Source organism: Battus philenor, unplaced genomic scaffold (genome assembly GCF_028537555.1).
Source record: "Battus philenor isolate CCGP_79_NKW_IND1 unplaced genomic scaffold, ilBatPhil1.0.hap1 SCAF_22, whole genome shotgun sequence".
NCBI lineage: Eukaryota > Metazoa > Arthropoda > Insecta > Lepidoptera > Papilionidae > Battus > Battus philenor.
The window spans coordinates 11939423-11962502 of NW_027181685.1; the positions used below are offsets into that span (position 1 = coordinate 11939423).

The 23080-nt window shown below is 33.4% G+C and overlaps 3 protein-coding genes and 1 non-coding gene across 4 annotated transcripts; 2 read left to right on the top strand and 2 right to left on the bottom strand.

Annotated features, from left to right (window-relative positions):
• Positions 1 to 1716: 1716 nt before the first annotated feature.
• LOC137923662 (endoplasmic reticulum-Golgi intermediate compartment protein 2) lies at positions 1717 to 5856 on the bottom strand. Its single transcript, XM_068766886.1, has one exon. It carries the CDS (start codon positions 5775 to 5777, stop codon positions 4629 to 4631), a length of 1149 nt encoding a protein of 382 aa, XP_068622987.1. The 5' UTR covers positions 5778 to 5856; the 3' UTR covers positions 1717 to 4628.
• Positions 5857 to 6238: 382 nt separating this feature from the next.
• Positions 6239 to 12047, top strand: Lamtor1 (Late endosomal/lysosomal adaptor, MAPK and MTOR activator 1). Its single transcript, XM_068767017.1, has 4 exons — positions 6239 to 6436; positions 8396 to 8541; positions 10610 to 10811; positions 11331 to 12047. Exons 1-4 carry the CDS (start codon positions 6329 to 6331, stop codon positions 11421 to 11423), a joined length of 549 nt encoding a protein of 182 aa, XP_068623118.1. The 5' UTR covers positions 6239 to 6328; the 3' UTR covers positions 11424 to 12047.
• A 4473-nt stretch (positions 12048 to 16520) lies between these two features.
• On the top strand, positions 16521 to 21135 carry LOC137923616 (uncharacterized). Its single transcript, XM_068766834.1, has 5 exons — positions 16521 to 16591; positions 17186 to 17333; positions 18547 to 18670; positions 19947 to 20132; positions 20969 to 21135. The coding sequence occupies exons 1-5, from the start codon at positions 16521 to 16523 to the stop codon at positions 21133 to 21135; spliced, it is 696 nt and encodes a 231-aa protein (XP_068622935.1).
• Positions 21136 to 22598: 1463 nt separating this feature from the next.
• Positions 22599 to 22712, bottom strand: LOC137923871 (U5 spliceosomal RNA). The gene has a single exon (XR_011107579.1). It is a non-coding gene; the product is annotated as a U5 spliceosomal RNA (small nuclear RNA).
• Between the last annotated feature and the right edge of the window lie 368 nt (positions 22713 to 23080).

The following is a 23080-nucleotide window of genomic DNA, read 5'->3' on the forward strand; positions in this document are numbered from 1 at the left end:
TTTAGTATTGTATAGTTTTTTTTTATATATAGATCAGATAAACATATTCGGTCATATTTCCGTCGATTTTATGTCCTGGCAACATATTTAAATCTAATATGGAGATAAAAAATCTTCATGTTAGATTGGTTTTATTGCCTCTCAACTTTAGCGGCATTTAGTTAAAATGCTAAATGGAAGTTGACGGCTAAATCAAGTATGTGTTTATTTCATTGTAATGTAAATGCGTAATTTTTTTTAAATGAAATTTTTCACATCTTTTGGCTGACTGCATATTTGATAGCTGCTTTCTTTAAAGCTATTTTTTACACTTCAAATTGTTACCAGATTTTACTACATAATATGCTTAGTCTAGCCACAAATACTGTTATAATTAAAAATAAAAAATATTACCTTTGAATTTGGAATCTGTCATATATAACTATTCATTGTTTTCTCATTTTCGCGCCAATATATTGTAAAATATTTTGTGATGTTAAAATCGTTTGGGCTGATAAAGAGAACCGAGTCGGGTTGATTGCATTACATAAAGTAGATAGGCAAATACAATTTTTAAACTCCTGCATACGCTTGGTATTAGCAAATAGTTTGGGTACCGAGATATTGATTGGTATAAAGAAACCTCCTATGTTTATGACAGAAAAAGACCTGGATATGCACGTAGTGTTCATACTAAAAAGGCGATCAAAGAAATAAGGGAAAAAATTCGAAGAAATCTTGTCCGAAAGCAAAAGATTTTATCTGGGGAAATGAAAATGTTTATACCAAGAATCACGTAGCGTATTTTAAAAAATAATTTAGGACTTGCAGACTAAGAGATGCACTGGTCATTACTTACCTGTGATTTTAATAAAAGAATAGGGCGGTATAATCAAAATAACTACTTAAGCAAAGGAAGGTTAAAGAAATATTTTGTTAATGGATGTGAAAATTTACAATTGAGCAATATTTTAATAAACAAAATAATAGTAATTATATTGAAAGCTTTAAACTTCTCAATTCACTTGTCATTTGATTCTATTTGTTCGAACCCATCTCGTTGTATTCCACTCGCGATTTCGGCTATGTTTGCAGTCAAAATTTTAACTTGTACAAATTATTCGTCATTTTTTCCAGCATGACTTCAATGTCTAGTCTTCAGTCCTTGTAAATTTTTTTTTTTATATCTACGATGCATTTTGTAATATTTCCCCCAAAAATATACTTTTCATTAAGTAATAAGGTTACCAATCTCGAAGAAGGCGACTAATGTCAAAGTGCGCAGCGATATAATAACATACTTTAGGTAAAGCTATAATAAGATCTATTTTACTTTCTTTTAGTCCATTTGACGGAATTTACAAAGGTTATTGGGTGGGATACCAATTGGAATCCTTTTATTATTATATATGTTCTTATTAGATCCACGAACAAAGAAATTTTTAGCTACGAATATGGGCATTGGCTCGCATTTTTTTAATAACTGAATAAGAAGCTTTTGCTGTTGTGGGATTCTTCCTGACTGGTAGATCAGAGGTAGTAACTACACAAAGTCCGGAGTAGTATTCACGTAAATGAATAATTTAATTTCTGTGGAATTCCCCTTTTCGATGCGCCTCTGACGACGACGGAATTTTGCCCTTGCACTTTATATCTAAATATCAGGAAAGATATTAAACTAACACGTCACTTGATGTTTTAAACGGGTCAAATAAAATAACATTTACATAGCCATCATGATTTATTTATAAAAAATACTTCTTTTGAACAAATTATTATACTGTATACAAAAAAAAATACGTCACATTTACATTTAGCCTGTATATACATACATTAAAAACATCAGACAATACAATAATTACATACAATGACAATTACATGAATTATTAAAATAAATATTACGTTAAAAAATATGACTTGTTCTTATCTTAACATGTTCAATTACAGATCGGATCACATTATATTCTCTTGACACTCTCAGGAACGCATTTATATCTAGGACATCTATACTATAGAGGACCTACATTACGTAATCGTCACATCAAAAAGGGGAATTCCACAGAAATATAATTCTTTATACATCGAGCGAAAGAGAGCGCACTACAATAATTCCCGACTTGTGATTGGCTACCGATTTTTATTGGTTGAACATTGTTTTCGTAGTTTTAAATCGGTATATGGTCGAAGCTTGAATGAATACACATTTCTACTTCGGACTCCGTGTTGTTATTACCTCCAGACTCTAGGAATAATTCTTTAAGACTATAGATAGTTTTAAAATACTAACAGAACCCTGGAACTGGAAGTAAGCAGAAGGTAATATACAATCTGTGAGCAGATGCCACAGATTGAATACAAAGCACTCGACATATATGCTTATAGTCCTGGGTCTGTTCGCAGAAATAAAAGCAATAAAAAATTACATGATTTGATTTAAATTCGTCCTTCATACATATCCTCAATTTGCTTGCGTAGAATCCTCAAGTGCTATGTTGCACGGAAGAGTTTAAAAAATCCAGAGAAGCTAGGCCTTCACAAAAGATCGCCCGCATGCGGCGATTTCCAGCAACATTAACTACATCAGCGGTCCACCTAGTGGAGCGCCTATCCCACGCCCAGTTTGTCGGCTGGTGGTCGCCACCAGTGAATCTTCCAACCATAACCGAAGTCAATCGCACGAGCGACAGTTCTTTCTTCGAGTTACGTTGGTGACCTTAGTTCTGAAGATCTCATTTCTATTTCCATCTCACAGCATAAGATCTGGGTATAGCTCTCTCTATTGCTCTAGGAGACCTTGTGCTTTCTTATAATACCCATTGTAAAGATTTTTTACCGCTTTCTTGACCACCAACTCGCATAATGGAAAACGGCTCTGTACGGTACCTACTCTGACCCTGAAGACATCTGGTCTATAGTTATCGAAAAATAAGGGGGCAGGCAGATCCTTTCATACTCGGAGTATGTGGATCAGAAGGCCTAGCGGATGATCACTTGTTGCACTGATAGTGTTTCAAAAGCATCCAACACCACATGCACACAGCTACATAAGTTTGTATGAACAGAAGTCTCTGGGGAAAATCGGTAACGAAGACAAATGATTGGCCACAATCCTCAGTCATGAGGAAACAACTAAGATGATAAAGATTGAAATTTAATGTTATATTTAAATAAAAACATATTCCAGTGTGGAGATTTATAAGCAATACTATTGATTTAAAAATAATACTCCATCTAAAATAGTAATAAACATATAACATTTTCAACAAAAGCACCAAATGCACTCAATAGACATTGTGAATTCGAATTTTGATCTTCAATTGCACAAAATATTCATAGTATAAATGCAATTATATTCAACATATATAACTTATTACAAAATATACAGATAAAACATTGATTCATTTATGTTACCATTATAAAAACAACTTTATTAAAAAATTGTGATGTGTAATGTATTTTTACTTACAAGCTATGGCAATAAATACAAGAGGATGTAAAGCAATTGATAAGAAAGTTTAATCAAACATAAATTGATGATTGATCTACAATTATGCTTAAGCCAGAGAATATTTTTAAAAACTCATCATTGGCATTTCGACCATACGGAGTTCACTGCCTGACTTTAGGCCTTCATCACAGATCTCATTGAAAATTACCAAGATTAACTTCCCACCTAGTGGGTGGATGTCACACACTCACTGATCTGTGATGTATACTCCAAAACCTGGTTTTAGCGGCCATCTGTTCTGTGTGCTACCAAGCCTGCTGACTGCTATTTCAAATTACCAATTGGCTGGGATACAATGGTCACTTTCATTTACCTACAGGTTTTCTTATTTTTGATTTGGAGACATTTGATTTTACAAAAATGACAAAAAGATTATTAAATTCATTGAAAAGATTATAAAAATACATTGCAGATGACATAATAACAATACATTATTAACATCAATCCATTGGCTAATTTTTATCAGAGATAAAATATTTAGATGCATATTTATCATAAGTTTAATAATTGGTTTTACTATGGAAGGCACACTTTTGTATTGAAATTCTGGAATATGTAGGAATGAGAAAGATGGATAACTATGTCTGCTTTTGCGAGTGAGACTGATATACAACTGCTTCAGTATGAAGGCCAAAAAAGATTCTTTTATTTATCTCTATAACTATTTGTTAAAGAAAAAAGTTTCATAAAGAAGAAATTATCACAGTACAGTAAATAACTGTATACATTATTACAATAACTGTCATGTCCCTATATTTTAATGCAATAAATTATTTAAACAAAACTTGTAAAAAACCCATATGTGAAAGTTTTTAACTGATAATAGAGCTTGGGAATACATCTCTATGTATTAACATATACATTGCATTAAGAGATCTAAAAGACCTGTCAACATTTGTTTCGTACAATTAACAAAATAGTTACAGTTTGATATCGTTTTTTGGAATTTTTTGGGTTTAGGAGAGGTCAATTTAGTTTGAATTTTAATCAAATTGGGTTTTTTATAATTTTTTTTATCTATGTTTGGTTATTTATTGAAGCTATCTCCATAATTATTACATCATTATATAGGTACATATGCATCCAAATTTTCAATCTCTGATCATTACATCTACATCTTAATACTAAGACTTCACAATTATCATTTTTTTATTAAATCTGTAGGGATATTAAGATCAGGAGTGATCAATAAAGGATTTGAGAGTTCTGAGCCCTCAATTTTTTTTCGAATCAACACTTCTGATGGAGATTTAATAAACATTGTCCTTATTGATAACACAATAGTGTTTATAAAACTTACTACCACATAAATACCACCAATGATGGAGAAAAGGCGGAGAGTGAATTGTAAGACATTCTCCCTCTCTTGGTAGACTTTTATTTTCAATGCTGCCATGTCATATTTAAAGAAAACTCCTGGAATACCATGGGAGCCTTTAGAATGGCTCACAGGTCTCTCCAACTCTTTTACAGAATACTGAAATGTTTTTATAGATTCAAAAGCAGTATTCACATCTGTTGGTACAACTTCTATAAAATACTGATAGAGCATATTTTCATTATTTGTGATTTTTTCATCACCCTCCAATGGATATATAATGCCATTTGCAGGGCTGCCAAAACTTAATCTATGTATTCTGTGACTGAAATTCTGTGGAGTGTCATCAAACAACATATTCAAATGTATATGTCCTCTAGGTAAGTGTAAACTCTTCCCAGCTGTGATGTGGAAATTTCCTGCAACTTTATTTAATGTTAACACTCCGTGTAGTCTACAAGCGTCAGGTCGTCTATTGGGTCGAGTTTTTCTATCGGGAATCGTAGCTCTTACGGATCCATGCCCTTTTTTCCAGAGTAACTGCCATATTGAATGGTATTCTTCGCGTAAATATGAGTTTAGATACTTAACAGCATCGAAAGCATCCTGTTGTTCTCGAGTTAAATCAAACCATGTATCTTCCTCTTGTAATTCACCGAAGCCAAACACACTTTGCGACGTGGAATCCAAAATATCAGCACCTAGGTTAGAGCACGGCATTGCAACTGTAATATCAATGTTTATTTGCAACTTTTCGTCCATGTCTGTATCTGGCACAAATTTAAATACTAAATTACTGTCTAAATAATACGATACTTCGCTGTAAACTAACCACATAATAATAAAAAGAGTGATTAAAGAAAATGTTCCACCAACCGGCGTACTGTCAACATATTCATCTGGAACTTTAGGGAAAGCATCAAACTCTTTGACTTTGTCTAAAACTTTCTTTTTTCCTCTATATCTTATCATTTTATCAATGGACTTTATATAAACAACACGAAAATCACTGTTTTGTAACGTAAGCTTAAAGGTTGTTGACGTGTTTTTGACTTTTAGACGTACGGATCCACACAGGCAATAGACCGAAAAATTTTTTTTAACAAAAAAATTTGTAAATATTTGATTAATTTTGTTTTCGCTGTAGTGGTTAACCCATATTGAATAATTTTGAAAGGTAAATAATCATTAATAAAATATCGTATTTGAGAACCAAATGTTATTTCGGTTGGGTTTACTTGATCAAAGTTTCGACGGTATTATTTCAGGTTACCACAGTTATATTTTAAATTCACTGCATATGGGGAATAATTCAATATATGTATAGTGGTATAATATTAAACAAATTCCCAAAAATGTTTATAAAACTTTGTCTTATCTGTTAATTGTAAACGTCAAAACAAACTGTCATTTATGACACCGCTAATGTGAACTGAAGTGAAGTAGTGCACAAAACCTGAATATAGTTGACTGTGTATTACCGACTTTTCTATTTATACCGACAAAAAATTTAACAAACATTTATGCAGGCCGACGGGGAGGAAACTTTGCTGCATTCATGCTTCGGCTCACTAAAGAGCGCCGTCATGGGTTGCTGTTACAGTATTTGTCACAAAGAAACTGATCCTGAGGTAATTCTATTGTTCGTCTATTTTATTCGTTGATTCTTTTATTAGTAATGACCCTAATATGCTAATAAAATTGTTAACATCGTCATAAAGTATTATTTATGTTGTTATACATTGCTACGTTAATTTTTTTAATTCGTCCGTGAATGTGTCAAATATTTAGGTATTTAAAAATGTTATCAGTAATTCCCGGTTGACTGTCTTATTATCGAGTTTATTTGTGTAGTAATGAACCTGGAAATAAACGTAATGCGTATTAAAAGTAGGTTACTATATTAATGTATTGGTTATAGATGAAGACAATTAGGATTTTTTTGCATAGTTGTCTAAATCAACAGGTTGTATTAGTCGTAAGAGTTTTTTATTTTTCTTTGACATATTAGAGAACTCGTTTTTAATGACTTCGCGTTTCTAAGTCTGACATACTTTTATTATGTATATATATTGTGTTACACTGTATGAAAAGAAAAAAAAATAACGTTAAAATAACATTTCTTTTATTTTTATTAATCTTGTTTTGTCCATTGTGTATAGTATTCAACATTATAATATTTTTGATATCTGTCCAAATGAAGTTTTAATATTAAACATAAGTAATTTTGATTTGCACAAAATTAGTTTTCTAATCTTAAAAACTTAGCTAACATGAGCACCATGGTGAACTCTTCTCAAATTATCTATTTTCACTGGCTTGATATACTCATCTTCAGAGAAGATCCATCAAGTGACTTTACAGTTTTTCCTTTTTAATTGATATTTGAAAATGTTCTTGTATTAATTATAATATTAATTGAGCAAGAGTTATTTATTGTTAGCTGAGTCATCATTGGCAAGCATTGTGTAGAACATCTCTCCACAAGTTGGACAAATGACCTTGTTAAGGTTGTTGGTTGATCCTATCGGAAATCTTTGGGGGAGACTTATGTCCAGCAGTGGGCATCTTATGGCTGAAATGGGGATTTATGGTTCTATTAAAGCCCAAGTTAGATCTAAAGGATCATAATTTGCAACTTCTTATCTATAAATAAACTGTCTCTATATTTGAAACATTGTCTGATGGTTTCTACCTTGAAGACTAACACCACTCCTGCTATTCCTGGGATATTGCTAAAAGCAACTAATAGGACAATATCCTCCACTGTGTCTGTCTCTTGCTCAGATGTAAAAGAATGATGATTGATCATATAGAACTGAATCTGACCATAAAACTGTCAAAGATCATTGGGTGATGGTCAAGTAATCCGATATTTTTGTCACTATTAAAAGCACAAAATGGCTACAGATATAAAAACTATAAAAACTTTCCTATGGAAGCGTAACATCTGTGGAGGTTGTCATGACCCTCATCAATCATGATTAGGTCGAGCATGATATTTAATTATATCTTAAGGCATCTGTTTGTATTCTAATTTGATGTTATCATTTTTATCAAATGCATTTCAGAAGTAAAATCATGTCACATATATCAGAATTGTATTGAGATAACAAGACTCATAGTGAGTATCTCTAACCATTAACATAGTCATATATGTCTTATGTATTTATTTAAATTATAAGATAAGCAGTTTCAACCAGATTAACCTGTGTAACCCTAATTGAGGGACAAGGGACTTTTACAGAAATAAAGGAAACAGCATCTCATGCGAATGTAGAAATCATAAATAAGCAGACATAATGTCAATGTCAATAGTTGCTGAGATGTTTTGAGGAATGATTTCTGACTTGCTGGTATTCCTCTGGATACCTGGCTGATTTCAATACCTATTTACCTGTGACATATCGTTTTCAATAGAAAATCTTAATTCACTTTGCATCATTTCAATTTTTCGTAATGTTTTTTATGGCACGTAACCATAATGCTAAGTAAGGTATCGGTATATAATCTTCTACATTTTGTTCTGGGTTCTACAGTTTGGTAATGTCAGGCAGTATTAGTTTACAATTTTATTTAATAAACTCCAGGAAAACATTGTAAATGAGCGAACACATCTACTTGAAGTGGCGGAACAGCAGCAAGTGACGCCGTCGCCGACGGCGTGTGCCTCAACGCCGCCACGGAAGCCCGACGAGCAAAGCGCCCTCAACAGGATACTTCATGAAACTGCCACGTAAGAGAACAATTCTTAATCCCTGTTCCAAAATAAACTCAAATCATTCAAATCTTAATAAAACTATCAACAATAGATTTGGCGTAAATCATCATAACCCATAACCCTCATTGCGCTCAGGGTGATCTTGATCCTTTATAAAGCCCATCTAACCGACCACATCTCGAATACATATGTCATCACTGGCAACATACCTTTGTCTTTAGACATTGCTGTTTTTTAATGGGATGTTTTGAAGCATAACAATATTTTATTGATAGAAATGCTGATATATTAACTTTTAATAATTTTCATTGTTAAAACATAGTTTCTATTTAGAAATGAAGAAAATGCCAAGTGTAAAATTGTTGCCAGATATTCTTGGAGAACTCGTTCTTATTATCCTTACATTTCTTTATTTGTATCAATACAAAAGATTTCATTACAGTAGCTCTGTTTAGTTTCTATTAAACTTTTAAATCCCAAAGAGCATATGTTATTTTTTTTAAAAAAAAAAGCATTGATATGCAAGTGCTCACTATATGTAATTAGGATCAAGTGAATAAATGCCGACATATACAATACATATAGCAGGGGTGACCAAGCTCTTTGATAGTGCAAGCCATTTTTCGAAATTTGAATTTTATTGTTAATTAGCCGCAATTAAATACGCGTTTAATATGCGCGTTAAAAAATGCGTTAATATGTTTTTTTTTTATTTTTAAAAAAGTCATATATATTAAAATTATTTAAACAAAATATGTGTATTGAAGTCAGATATAATGGCACACATATATGAGAGCTCCTAATAATACTTAAGATGCTTGTTAGTTAATTATGATCAGTTTTTGGATTTCGCTAATTTTGTGGTGGAGTAATAATAATTTTTAACACCAGTAATTTGTTTCGATTCACCAGGAGCTGACATAGGTAATATAAATTTAAATATTGAAACAATTAGAAACCCAGTTTGGCCATCCCTGGCATATAGTAATCATTTCCATAAAAAATATTGAAAATAATGTTATACAACAGCTACAGAATTTAAATGCAACAGTGATAAAGATAAGCAAAACAAGTTTTATAACTTTAACAACCATTCATAGCTAATTGAAATGAGTCATTCCCAGCTGCGTTTATAAACACATGAACATTGTATAACTAACAGGTTCTATTCATTTATAATTTGTTAGTACTGTTAACATTATAACCAAATAATAATTGTAGGTTCTAGCGGAAGGGAAAAGGTTTTTGAACAGTCCATAATTTTTTATAAAATCTTGGGCGGTGTCACATTTATTTTAATAACTATATACAATTGTAAAAAGAATTGAAAAGTAAGAAAAAGACCAATATTTGTGTGACCAATAGTGCCAAACACAGAGTCCTAATCTAAGTCACTAATCGGTGTAATAAAACTGCTCAAGATGCCCCATGGAGGGGTGAAACATGTGTTGAGTGAATTACCGGTGGCAGTTCTGTAATTTGCATTGTTTGCCGCATACGCATTTATCAGCGGGCTAGCGGGCGGAGCACTTTGTGGCTAAATATTGGTCCTTTTCTTACTTAGGATGGATTTCCGCAAGGTAACGCCTAATTCTGATGGTATTCAATTAAATAAAAAAAGGATTGAAAAGTTACAATGATCTTTATGCATATATAACATATCATCATAATTTAAGCTGTGGGATACCACTGCTAGATACAGGCCTTCGCAATAGATTTCTTATAGTATCAGTTGAAGCGAGTCTACTTCTAGAGTCTTCCAATAACCTTAACTATGCCCTGATGATCACAAAAATTTATGAAATAGCACCACATTTCTGTCCTATGTCATACAGCGGAACAGTGTTTTTAAAATTTCGTTGGTTTTCAGAAGAATAATGTTATCAGTGTAACAATTAATGTATGTTCTGTTCAGTCATGAATTATAATGATATGCTTTGTGTGTATTATAAATAGTAGGGGTCATAGTTTACAGCCTTGGTGTACTCTAGCCGAGAGAATAGATTCAACATTGTTCATCCGTTGAGTTATTTATATAGAGTGTTCTTAATAAATTAATAAATAAGTCTATGGTTTTTTACAGGAATGTGATTGACGTGGGTGCGTTGGGACCGTACGCGTTGGAAGCGAGCGCGTACAACGAGCGCGTGCGTGCGTATACGGCACGTGCAGCTGCTGCCCAACCACCGCCCCCTGCGCCTCCCCGCCTCCTCGCTGACTTACCGCCAGCTATGAGGTCTGCTGCCCTCTCCTCTCCACCACCCACCAACTTCGATAGAGAACTGGTAAGTTTTCTGCCTATTTCATAGTCCGACTATAGTAACCGCATTGGAATATAGTTGTTAGCAAGGACACAGCCAGATAGCTAAGTTCGTATCGAATGACAGCCCGAACCTCGATCTCGAGGATTTAACGTGTGCCTCTTATGCCTCTATGTTTAGTCACTTTTTGAAGTGTCCTCTAAAGCGTTCAAAGCCGAAGCTTCTGGGGAATCTTCAACATTAGTTACCTTGAAGAGGTCAAGGATTAGAGCCTTTAGTACTCTGATAATGAAAAGTTTGCGGGGAATGCTTTTGTTTGTATACTAGATGTTTGCAAAATGATTGCCCCAAAAAATTGTCGAAGATAAGTACTGTATGCCAGATGCTATTGAACAAAGAACAGATGTTCAGGTAATGCTGTTTTTTAAGGATCATGTGGAAGTAAAGACCATCCTCCTCTTGCATGATATGTATAGAAATTACCACTAATAAGAAGGCTTAATTGTGATTTAATATTATCATTTGATGAACCTTTGTTTCCAGATAACGAATGCGGTGAAGAAAGCGGCTGCAGCCATCTCGGAGCTCAGGGTCGAGCATCACGAGGATTTGGTGGTGCCTTTCAGGGTCCCATAGCAGAGGAGCTCAGCTTCCATGTCGGAAGACGACCGCTACCACTGATTACCAGTGCCCGTGATATGGACAAAGCGGATAGTGGACAGTACCTGCATCCGTATACAGTGTAATCCTAATTGTATGTAAGTTTTCTTTTATGTATCGCCGATGTCATTGATTAAGGCAGGTAACCAGATACAATTTGTCATCGGGTATTGAGTTGTCATGTACAATATATAGTCTTAATTTAAATATGTCTTTATATTATTTTTGTATAGCAATTGTTAGAATTTCAAACTATTTAAATAAATAAAAACATTGTATAAAATTATAAATTGAATTTGCTACATGCTTAAAAATTTGCTTAAGTGTGAAATGTTAATATGTGAATATATATGAGAACTATTTAACAGGGGTTTATATTAGGAACTTAGCATATGTTCCTGACTGTATATCTCTACATCCTTTGAGTTTTTTTTTTCATGAAGATATATGACGATTTAGACCTAAAAAGCGGTACCACCCCTGTTGGGAACCTATGCCTTAAAGTACTGTTCTTGATAATTTCGGCCAAGATTGATGGGATAAATGAACTATTACCATATTTCCAAGAATAAAAATTCCAACGCCATTATTAATTTAAAAAAATATGATTATTTATTGGCGCCGTAATAATAAAAATGTTACAAGTCTAGATATTTTTTCAAAGACTGATTTGAAAATTTTGCTGATTCCGGTGGACCTCGGGATATTTCTATCATGTTACCAATAGTCGTTATAAATGCAACTGTTATTCTTGGCATAGGTATTTATTTTGGGGAAGAATCAAATACACACTCCATCTTCTCCATTCAAGTCTTATTTTGTTCCTTTGCACTTCTGAAGGTTTAACAACGAAGTCACTGAGCTTTTTAAAATATTATCTGACTTTGTTGATAGATGAAGCCAACATTTTAGTTCTATTGAAAGCAGTAAGATTTTCTTGGACCCCCACAAATTGTGAACCAGTGAGGGTTCCCAATTTTTTTTAAAACCATTAAGTTTCCTGTGGACCTCCAGGTGTCTATCCAGATATATTGTTATATATTTCTAAAACAAGATCTTATGCTGTTTGACAAATGTGGTCAACTCTCTCTATATAAATTATATTATCCAACTAGTAATGCACATTAAACATTTATTTAATCGCTTATTTTAATTATATTTTAAAATATTATGTATCAATATATCTATTTGTTTGTCAAGGTCAATCTCGTTAAGTTTCTAAAGTGTAAACCACTGAGATATTTAAAGAATTGATTTCATTTGATTATGCGATTTGAATTTTATAGTGGAAATATAAATGGAATAAAAATTAAAATAATGCAACTAGTATTGTAATTTATAAATAAGCTCCCATATTAAAAATATAAATTAAAAACAAAACAGTGTATGAAAGAGATGAAAGATGTTCACATAAAATTTTTCGTACAAATATTTGACAGGTGTACTATAAATGACATAATTTAGCGACCATTTACTTCCATTATGACATTTTTGGACTATCGACTGCATTTTTCAACACTGACTGAACAGAACAAAATTTACAAAAACCATTGAAGACCATATTTAATATACTATTAATATTTATAATAGCATGTGTCCCATAAGCCAACCCTGAATTGAAATCAATGTATCTAAGCAATAATTTGAAATTAGACCATTGTGGTATAGATTATCTGTTGTTTACGAAAGACTGATATGTTTTCATATCTTTTTGAGGCCTCACTAGGGAAAATTGTAAATCTTAATAATTAATTTTTTCAGTTTTTGTGGCAATTTTTGGATATTTCAGGAATTTCCTTTGATGGCACTGAGCTACAAAAACCATTTTACTTATATTTAAGACAGAGTGCAAAAAAATTATTTAATTTTGTAGAAAGTCATTCATTTTAAAAATGATTAACATTGGTTTTTTTAACTTTCCTATCATACTATTTTGGCGTTGATTTATGAGACAAACTATATAACACAAAATCTCATATTTTTGTGGTTAACATTTTCAAATCTAAGTAATTTCTAGTAAACCCGTACTATGTAATTCTGATTAGTATATAGGAAAATATATTTCGGCTACAATAAAGGTTTTTTCAAATTTATTAATGACAATACATGAAATAGGAATTATATGTGAGAAACTTGGCTAAGTAAACTTCTTTCTGTTTACTACGAGTCATTTTATATATATATATATATATATTACAAACTGTTTTATATTTACTATCACTTCTTTTAAAAGAAAATATTAAAGCAAAATAATTGAAAAAAAAAACATAATTTACCATGTATTAAAAATAATTATCTTATTTCAAAAGGGGCTCTAAAATTGGTTGGTATCAAGGACATTCCCCTCCATCTTCCTCTTTCGTTCCTCTGTTTCTACGTTCATGTGACACACTGTCTACAAGAACCTGAATACATTAAACACTCATATATTTTTACTTGGCATTATATTAACCTAAGTATTGCAATATAAGCCTAATGTTGTTGTGTTAAGGTTTATTATGTTACATATTAATAATGTATACGATATATGGTCTATAGGAATGAATGTAAATATGAATTTGCCTTGAATTACTTGAGCTTCGGATATCTGATTAATTTATATTATTTTGACTAAACAGAACAGTAATTGCTTTGTGATCGAGTTATAATAATCATATATTAATTCTTTGATATCCATAGAGAATATTATTTATTTTTAATTAAACGGATATGAATAAAAATCATATGAAAAATAATTTTAAATGACATTTTCCGATTTTTCATTGGATTTAAAATGTGTTTTGTATCTCGATGTAACATTAAGATGTACTTATCATAATACATAGTAATAAACATATGATGAACGCTATGTTAAAAATGGAATAATTCCCTAAAGATAACATCCGTGACCCATGTATATCATGTTCATCGAAAACATTTCCCTTAAACTACATATGGCAACCATCAAACAAAACGCACACAGGAGTAAGCCGCGTGACCCTGTCACTCTTAGGTTTTAGGCCTTTTGCTATATCGCTTAAACTAAACTGTAAAAGTAGGAAAAGGTTTTATGTATAACCCAGCTGTGCCTTTCATCCGAGTGGAATTAAAAAAAAATACTTTTTAAGTTACAAATTACATTAGCTACCTGCCAGTATAAATCCAGTCAAAATTTGGACCACATTTCAGAGATTAGCCGGAATTAACAGACAGAAAAAAATTAAAAATGTAATTTTGGTGCATGTACTGTATATATATGCATGTAGTAAAAAGTGTTTGTTTTAATATTACAAATAGAATTACCAATTCAAATTTTTATATAGATAACAGCAATTTATATACTTTTAAATGTAAATGTCAATTAATAAAAATTATGAAAAATACACTTGAGCTGAGATTACCGTGATAAGTGAAATAATTTGTTTTGCAATAAAAAATTATTTAGTATAAAAAAGATACTAACAATCTAGTTTTTTTTAATTGATTCAATTTCACTACTGTACCAATGTTTTTATTGATTTTGTAAGTACTAAAAATCTATTGGCCATGAAAGAGATAAACCAGAGGTTTCTAGACCTGTCAAAATTTAGCTCGTTCCGGTGGACCCCCTGCAGCTATATCTCTACCAAATTCCAAAAATACAAAAAATATGAATTTGAAATATGCAAGTTTCAACACCCTAGTCTAGTTCGAGTAGACCTTTGGAGATCTACCTATACTAGCGAGAACTAGGGATTAAAGTTCATTAAACAGAGCCGAATTTAATGTCTCGAAATATGTATATGGTATCTGTAATAAATATTATTTAATCGAATAACGGAAAATCGATTAATAAATTAATTAATCTAATGGTATAAAAATGAAAAAGTATCAATAAAATTTATTATTTATGTAATAAATATGTAGTCTGTGGTAAAAGTATATCAATCATACCACAGTCACGGAATAATTTTTTTTTGTAAGCATATTGATGTAAAATGTATTTATAAGAAGCAGAAGCGTTTTAATTTTATTGTATAATATATACTGGCATAATTTAAAATTGCTTATTTTGTCATTATTGCATGATTATAAAAGAATGTCATTTTGTTATCTATAGTTGAGTTAATGTGAAATAAAATATATATGTTGTATTATTTAATTTTACCTTGTTAAAGCCTTACGTGCTGTACAAAGTGTAAATAGGCTAAATTCGTGGATGCTTCATACATTTTTCCCCACAAGGGTCAGGAATGGACAACATAAACCTGATATATATAAAAAAAGGTAAAAGTAATGAGGAATGAATGAAAGGCGATACAGAGCGAAAGAGAAAGACAGTAGAATTGTGGAAAGAAAAAAACTAACGAAAGAATGTGACGCGTGAAAGAAGAGAAAGCAAATAAAGAAATGCCTGTGAAAAAAATAAATGTTACTAAAAAGTCCCTGTCGCACACCAGATAGCGGGTACGAAAGGCTTCCAATAGCGGGGGCCAATTAAAAAAAAAAAACAAACCTGGTCACAAAGTGGATCGATGACGTTATTATTGTTCTCGGAAGATGCTGCACCCAGGCCGCTTTTAACTGGCCTTTTGAAAATCTATGGAACTTTGTTCAGCTGTTAACGACCTGCGACTGAATTAATGATGATCAGTAAAAGTGAATTAATGGTTTCTAACAAGTATTTGCATTATTTAAGATCGAGCAGCAAGAATGGTTATTAATTAAGTCTACATAAATATTATAACTCCAGTATTATTATACCCAGAATTACAGAATATTGTACTGGGGTAATAACATAGTTGAAAGCTCTAATGGGATGGATATTCAGTGAGAAGAGCATAGATTTTTGCTGGTAAAATTTTGAAAAATACGGCTACATGGAATACCTCTTTAAATAGTCTTAATTTACACGAATAGTCTAGGTAATTTTTGATTTACAAAAATCGGTAATAGTAAAGAAGGACTATTTCTATATAACACAGATTAAAAACTTATATATATAATCTGTGTAAGTATTACAACTGTCAAAATTATAGTGAATTTTAAAGTCAAAATAAAGGGTCTTGTCAATCTTTATTTTAAATTAGTAAGATAAATATTAAAATAGTAACAATGTCTGTCTTTGGCGGTGAAATAGATTTTACGTCGGTTTATATGAAAGATTTCGACGTTAAGAAAAAGCCGTAAGTTTTTTTTATGTACTACAGACAAAGCATTTGACCTCTGTCTCGCTTGATGTTAAGAGATGACGAGGTTTGCGATGATACATGTTTAGAAGAAACCTAGTCATAATTGACTTGAAGGCTTACCGTCTCATGATTAGTGGAGGAAAGTCCATGTAGCCCCAAATTGTCTTACAAAATCTCGTATATCACATGAAATATATGGACGTAATGTAAAATTCACCATTTGGACACTTTGTCTGGTTACTATTAGGCGAAATGTACATATATGGCGCCACTTTCAGTACATTCCCCGTTGAAGTGCTTAAATGAAAACATGACTATGCCAGCCTGGTTACAAAACCAGAGCTGACAACCAATCCAATTCACAAGGTGGACAGATGACCTTGTAAAGGTCGTATTATAATAGTTGTAATACCTATAAGCCAAAGAGTATTCGCAAAAAGAAACTAGTGACTCATGATTGTCAGTCAGCTTAGCCCTTGACAAATATGCCGTCCAAAATAAAATTGAACGCACCGAAACTGATACAAATATCGTTTGGGTGCGTTCAGAGTTTGGCTAATATAAAAGAATTTTGAATTTTTGACGCAGTAAGAGTCCACGTCGAAAGGCTATTGATGATAACTGTCTCATTGTCGGAGTAAGCCGAGACGCTCTAAAAGCGAGAGACCAGCTGCGCAAGAGCCCTGATGTTCTATGCCCACTTTCCCACGAATACTACAAGGACGCCATCAACAGAGTTAGTTGAACCACCATAGACAATTATTCAATTATCGTAGTCAATTCCCTACGTTCCAACTTAATTTTCAAAGAGAGATAAATTGAAAGAGTGTTGTATGAAATAAACTGCCTAACTGTTCCATACGGAACACACGCAATGTTTGTATTTTATAAGTTATGTGGCTTACACACTTGCGGAATCAATATCATGAAGGTTTCATAAAGTCACGCGGCGTATGAAGTCTTGTTGCATCTAAACCGTTACTCGAAGACACTTGTCTACCATAAGGACGATTATTTCCTTTGCTTGAAGTTTGCCGTTAGTGGAGGCTTGTGATCGATTGAGCAATGAGAGGTGAAGGTTGAAGTGTGGTAGCTGCAGGGTTTTAAAGTAATTTTTCTATTCCCAACTTAAGTGAAATCTTCACGCCACAGATAATATTGTAACGATTTTATCGCTCACTTAATATTTAACAGTCCATGTTCAACGTCATTCCTTCACGTTACTACTTGATGACACACGACTTGCATTGGAAATGTCAAGCTGTTTGATTTTATTGAGGTTGTATGTAAAATAAGCTACGTGTAACGTTACATGAGTCAACACTAATTGTACTAGTTTCATTACACCAAATCAAAAGATAATATCCCATAAATATGATTTAGATGTATGTAATTCGGTTTTTTTAATATGTAGCTGAGACACTTGAAGCTATAAATAATCAAAAAATGTTTAACTTGCGAAATGTAATCATAAGTAAGGAGCTTTGCAAAAGTACCACGGCAATAGAGCCACTATTGTACAGTACCCGGCGATAAATGTTGCACATTGACCCTTAGAAAGAAACAATCGGCTAATTTCGGCTTCGTAGGGCATTATCTCTGTCCCACACTACCTATGTGACGTTTTGTCAGTCGTGCGACAGAGGTAATGCTCTACGAAGCCGAAATTAGCCGATTGTCTCTATCCAAAGGTCGATGTCTAATATTTATCGCCGGGTATTGTAGCTCGAATTGCTCATCTGAAATGGCTGAAGACAAGGCACATCGCTTGTGCAACCGAAGGCCGTTGGGGCCGAAAGATTGTCGAACGGCTACCACGAACAGGTGGACTCAGGTGGATAGGTCCTCTAACACTAAGGCTAACATTATGATGAATTATATAAAGTCCTCACGACGCAAGTATTAAACGCTTTTCATTTTAATCACTTCATCACAACCACATTATAAAGTTTTCAGAGGAATATCCTGAAATAGCCGAGAAACACATGTCCGAAGACATCGATCCTGTTCCCATTGATCATGAAATACAGGACCTGAAGCGGACGGAATATTTGACGAAGTATTGCTCACGAGGTGATTGGTTTGCTTTTTAATTTTATTTTCGCGAACTGGGACACTTTTGTTTGTGCAAAATGTATTGGAACTTTATCTACGAACTATATTTTTTCTCTCATTACCATGTACTGCTGGATATAGACTTCCCCAATAGATTTACAGCAGGACTGATTGGAAGCCGCCCGTGCCCAATGACTTACGACGACGTTAACAATATAATTTCTCTCTAAGCGCCGTAATTTTTTTTATCAAAAGTTGTGTTTATTTATGTCGTTGAACTCAAAAGTAGCAGGGACGAATATTCATAATCTATATACAAAAATGTAAGTCTGTGAACACTAAAACAGCTCCGCGAACACTTAGCCTTCACGGAGTTTCCTGTTCTACTTAACCTGGTATTGTGCTGACTATCGCTTCGTTATTGCTTCGTATCGCTGACGAGGTGTTAAATGAAAAAAAAATTGGCCTTCCTCTAGACTTGGCTTAAAATACCGCAGGCAGATAATATCTAGACGGTTTGACGAAAGAGGGAAGAGGATAGGACAAGCATTGTGCCGTTTGGTCTCACTGCTTGCCAGCGAATAAAGTGAGGGACGCACAATAGAACACAAATAACTTAACCTAACCTAACCTTTTTCAATGTTGCGCCGTCAGCCCCGACTGATGCGATCGTAGAATTCGTTATGTTTTCCGGCAATATAAACAGTAGTAGTAATGAAACAGCTTGGGTGCGAATTACTCTTATTAAGAATATACATAATTGATAGGAATTCTAAAAACGTTTGAAATTACTATGAACTCTGGTCTTATCAGGACGAGATTGGGACTTTCATAGGGGAACCATTATATATGAGATTAGTTGATTCTAGTTTCTACAAAATTGGGTTCTTTTGGTATTCTTCTCATGTCGTACACAAGTGATTATTATTAATAATTTTACGTATAATAATATAGATAAATAAATATCTTCTTCATCACTACCAGTAATATTGTATTGTATCGATCATGAGTCAAAATTTCGTTGTCAAGTTAAAAAAAACTTGTGCAAATAGTATTAGTTTGAGTGTTTTGTTAACAAGGTAACCTTCCACAATATAGCAATATATACAATTAATTAGCCATAAATTGTATTATGAATAGATTTAATACGAATATAACAATATAACATAATGTTATACACGAATATAACATAACGAATTGAAAAGCGAACTAAGTAAAAGTATATCATAGATTAAGATCGCGTGACGTCATCTGAAACCTGAATGTAATAAGAATTGGATATACCCGTGAACAGAGTTGCCGTTCATGTCGGTGAACTTGGCGCGACGGGCTCGCGCGCTGCAGACGCTACGTCTTCCGGACGACGTGTACATTCCGGACACCAGCCAGAGGGGTTCATACCGCCCACCAGGCCCGGAGAAGTTCGCGGAACATCCCTCCAAGATGTCCATGAAGCCAAAGTTCGACGATTCACTGCAAAGTTAGTATTGATCCGCTGTCTCAGTGTTATCATAGCTTCAAGATTTTACAAAGATTCTTAATTGCAAGTTCAAAAGTTTAAGAGAAAGGCATCTAGGAGACTAGTAGAAATAAATACAGTCGCTCATATAGTATGTCGATGCTACCCATCCCCTGGAAACTTGTTTGTAGCAGTGCCAATTCAGTATAATTAACGCATAAATTGTGAGTTATATGAGATTGTGTTCCGGGAATCGAACCTAAGATCACAAGTCACGTCTCTATCGCCGGGAATCACAGTGCTTTTACTGTTTTACATATTTATTACCGCGTTTTTATCACTCAAAAACCTGGTTTAACCAACGGAATCCAAAATAATGCGTAGCAATGAACTCATGACCAGTTCGTTTTTATTGGATTAATTATCAAAAATTTCTCTATACGTGAGCCGGTATACGTGGCGCTCTTCGAAGCTATTGAGTGATCAAGGCACGCTATTATAAAAGCAGTTTTAGGTTGCACCATGCAGTCTCAAGCTCACAAATCTGCAAACACCAACTGCGAAGTATTGCAATCCGGGTCAAAAAAATAACCCTATTTTATATTGTTTAATTATAGTGCTACCGAAACTGCTGTACCGCGCGTTAGGTGGTGAGACGAGGAGGAATATCAGTTCCTCCGTTCCATCAGTCCGCCGTCAACGCTCATGGCATCAATTATTTTATCTACAATTCCCCACCTAACCTAGTTCTCTTAAAGCTCTCATTTGTCACATGTGGATACTTGCCATTATTTAAGACTGTTACCTAATATTTAGGTTTTATGAAAATTAAAAATAAATATATTACTGTCATACAGGGGAGCTCCGTCGCATATTGCGAATAACAACTGGTGATACCACATACAACGTGTGCCACGGCTTGCTGGCCAAAGTTGTTCTGGAGAAGAATCCGTTTGGCAGACCACGCGAGGAGCCGAAATTCGGCCGCTGGAAAACTCCCTACCTTTATACTTACACTCGTTGATTTTATGAATGTCTGAAGTCATATGGTTTTATATATATATGTTCCCGATAATAAAATTATTGTGTCAGTAATGTAAACCTTTTTATTTATTTATTTATTTGACATACTTCTTATACAATTTATGTATAATGGCGAACGTAATGCCGAAAGCGTTCTCTACCAGTTATCTAGTAGGCGGTGTAGAGATAAATAAATGAAGGTAGATGAAATAAGATAATATCATGAAAGATAAAAATAGTAAAATCAAATCGAGAAGAAAAATAATTATTAAAGTAAAAAATTCCTTATTTAAGTATATATGTTAAAGGCGACTTCTTGTTATAATTATATATAAATATAACATAATACATATATTTAAATATACAATTAATATAAATATAATAAATAATATAATCAAATTATCGTGATGATTCCGTTAGCTTGTCAAGCAACAGCTTTTTAATGTTTCTACTTAATAATTAGTATACTAAAAACTACAGCCCATGTATGTTACTAGTACACTCATGATCACGCACTACGGGCCTCATTGGAAAGCTTAACGATCTACCAATGGAGCCCCTATACCCCTGCTGATTGGTGGTCTCATAATGAAGGTGGACCAGGGGCGGCTCTAGCTCGTGTTGCACCCGTGTGCAATGAAATCCTGGTACCCCAGAGGCCCCCCCGCGATTATTGCTATTAACTTTGCCGTCGTAACAAGAAAGTTTTTACATATTCCAACAAGCTATTTTATAAGTAGGTATAGCTTAGAGTATGGTATTAGTTACGGCCTTTCTTCTTATGACGGCAGAATAACACCTATTGTTTTTATGCTTGTAGCACATCTCTGTTGCGAAACTAAGCGTCGATGTTCGAAAAAGAAATCGCCCATAGGGCACTCGCGTTTGATAACTGCCACCACCGCGTTGGATGGTGGCTTCTGTCATATCATTGTTGTACCATGATGATCCAAGACTCTCTTGTCTCTGCGAGACGGCGGCGGCCGTGTTCATTGCACACCCTGCACTATAGGTTAAGCCGCCCCTGGGTAGGACATTAAATAGTGTAAGAAATCAAAATGTTGGATATATATATGCAAGCCAATACTTTAGGAAAGAATGGAATACATCTCTCATTGAAGTTAAGATGAGAACTACAGCATATTAAAAGTAAATTGACGGAAAAGGCTTATTATTCAATAAACGAAAATTTAAATGACATGATTTTGTTTTCATAAAGGCTATATCTGACAGAATGTGTACGTGCTTAAGTAAGGTATTATTAAAATTTTAAGATGTGTTAAGTTTCTTCTTGCTTCTACACAACTATAACGCCATACTTAGCAGAGTAGAATGATAAGAAAAATAGATTTAAAGAATAAGCCGATGATTACCCTTATTAAAAGTTCCATGGTTAAGTAAACAAACATTAGTCTACGAAGAAGGCTTTTCTAGTATTAAAACTAGTAGCATTGTAGATAAATTACCCTACGAGCGTAGGGCTACAAAAATATATAAGACTCATTTGAGTGTTCCCCTCCACGGAAATCTTTAGTAAAAGGCGAAAGATTTATACGTTATGAAGGGAAACCAGAGTTGCTCGTCGTGACATATTGAGAGACTATTAAAGTTGCACGCGGATAAAACGATACCGTGAATTTTTTCAGGGCAGCGCCACCTAGTGTCATACTTTATTAACATGCATCATATGTTTCTAAAGTAAAACACTAGATGGCGTTGTGTACATTTAATTATGAACTTACAATTTATCTATTTAAAATTACAGGATATTGATTACTGGTATAAATTCCTAACACCCGAGAAAAGCACGCGAAAAAACCCCAATGAAATAAATGTTTTTAGTTAAAAAGATTTTTATCATTGTTATAATCAATGTAATATGAGCCTGGTGGTGAATACATTTCCAATATGTTCAAATTTCTATGAAATTATTTAGGGTATAGTAG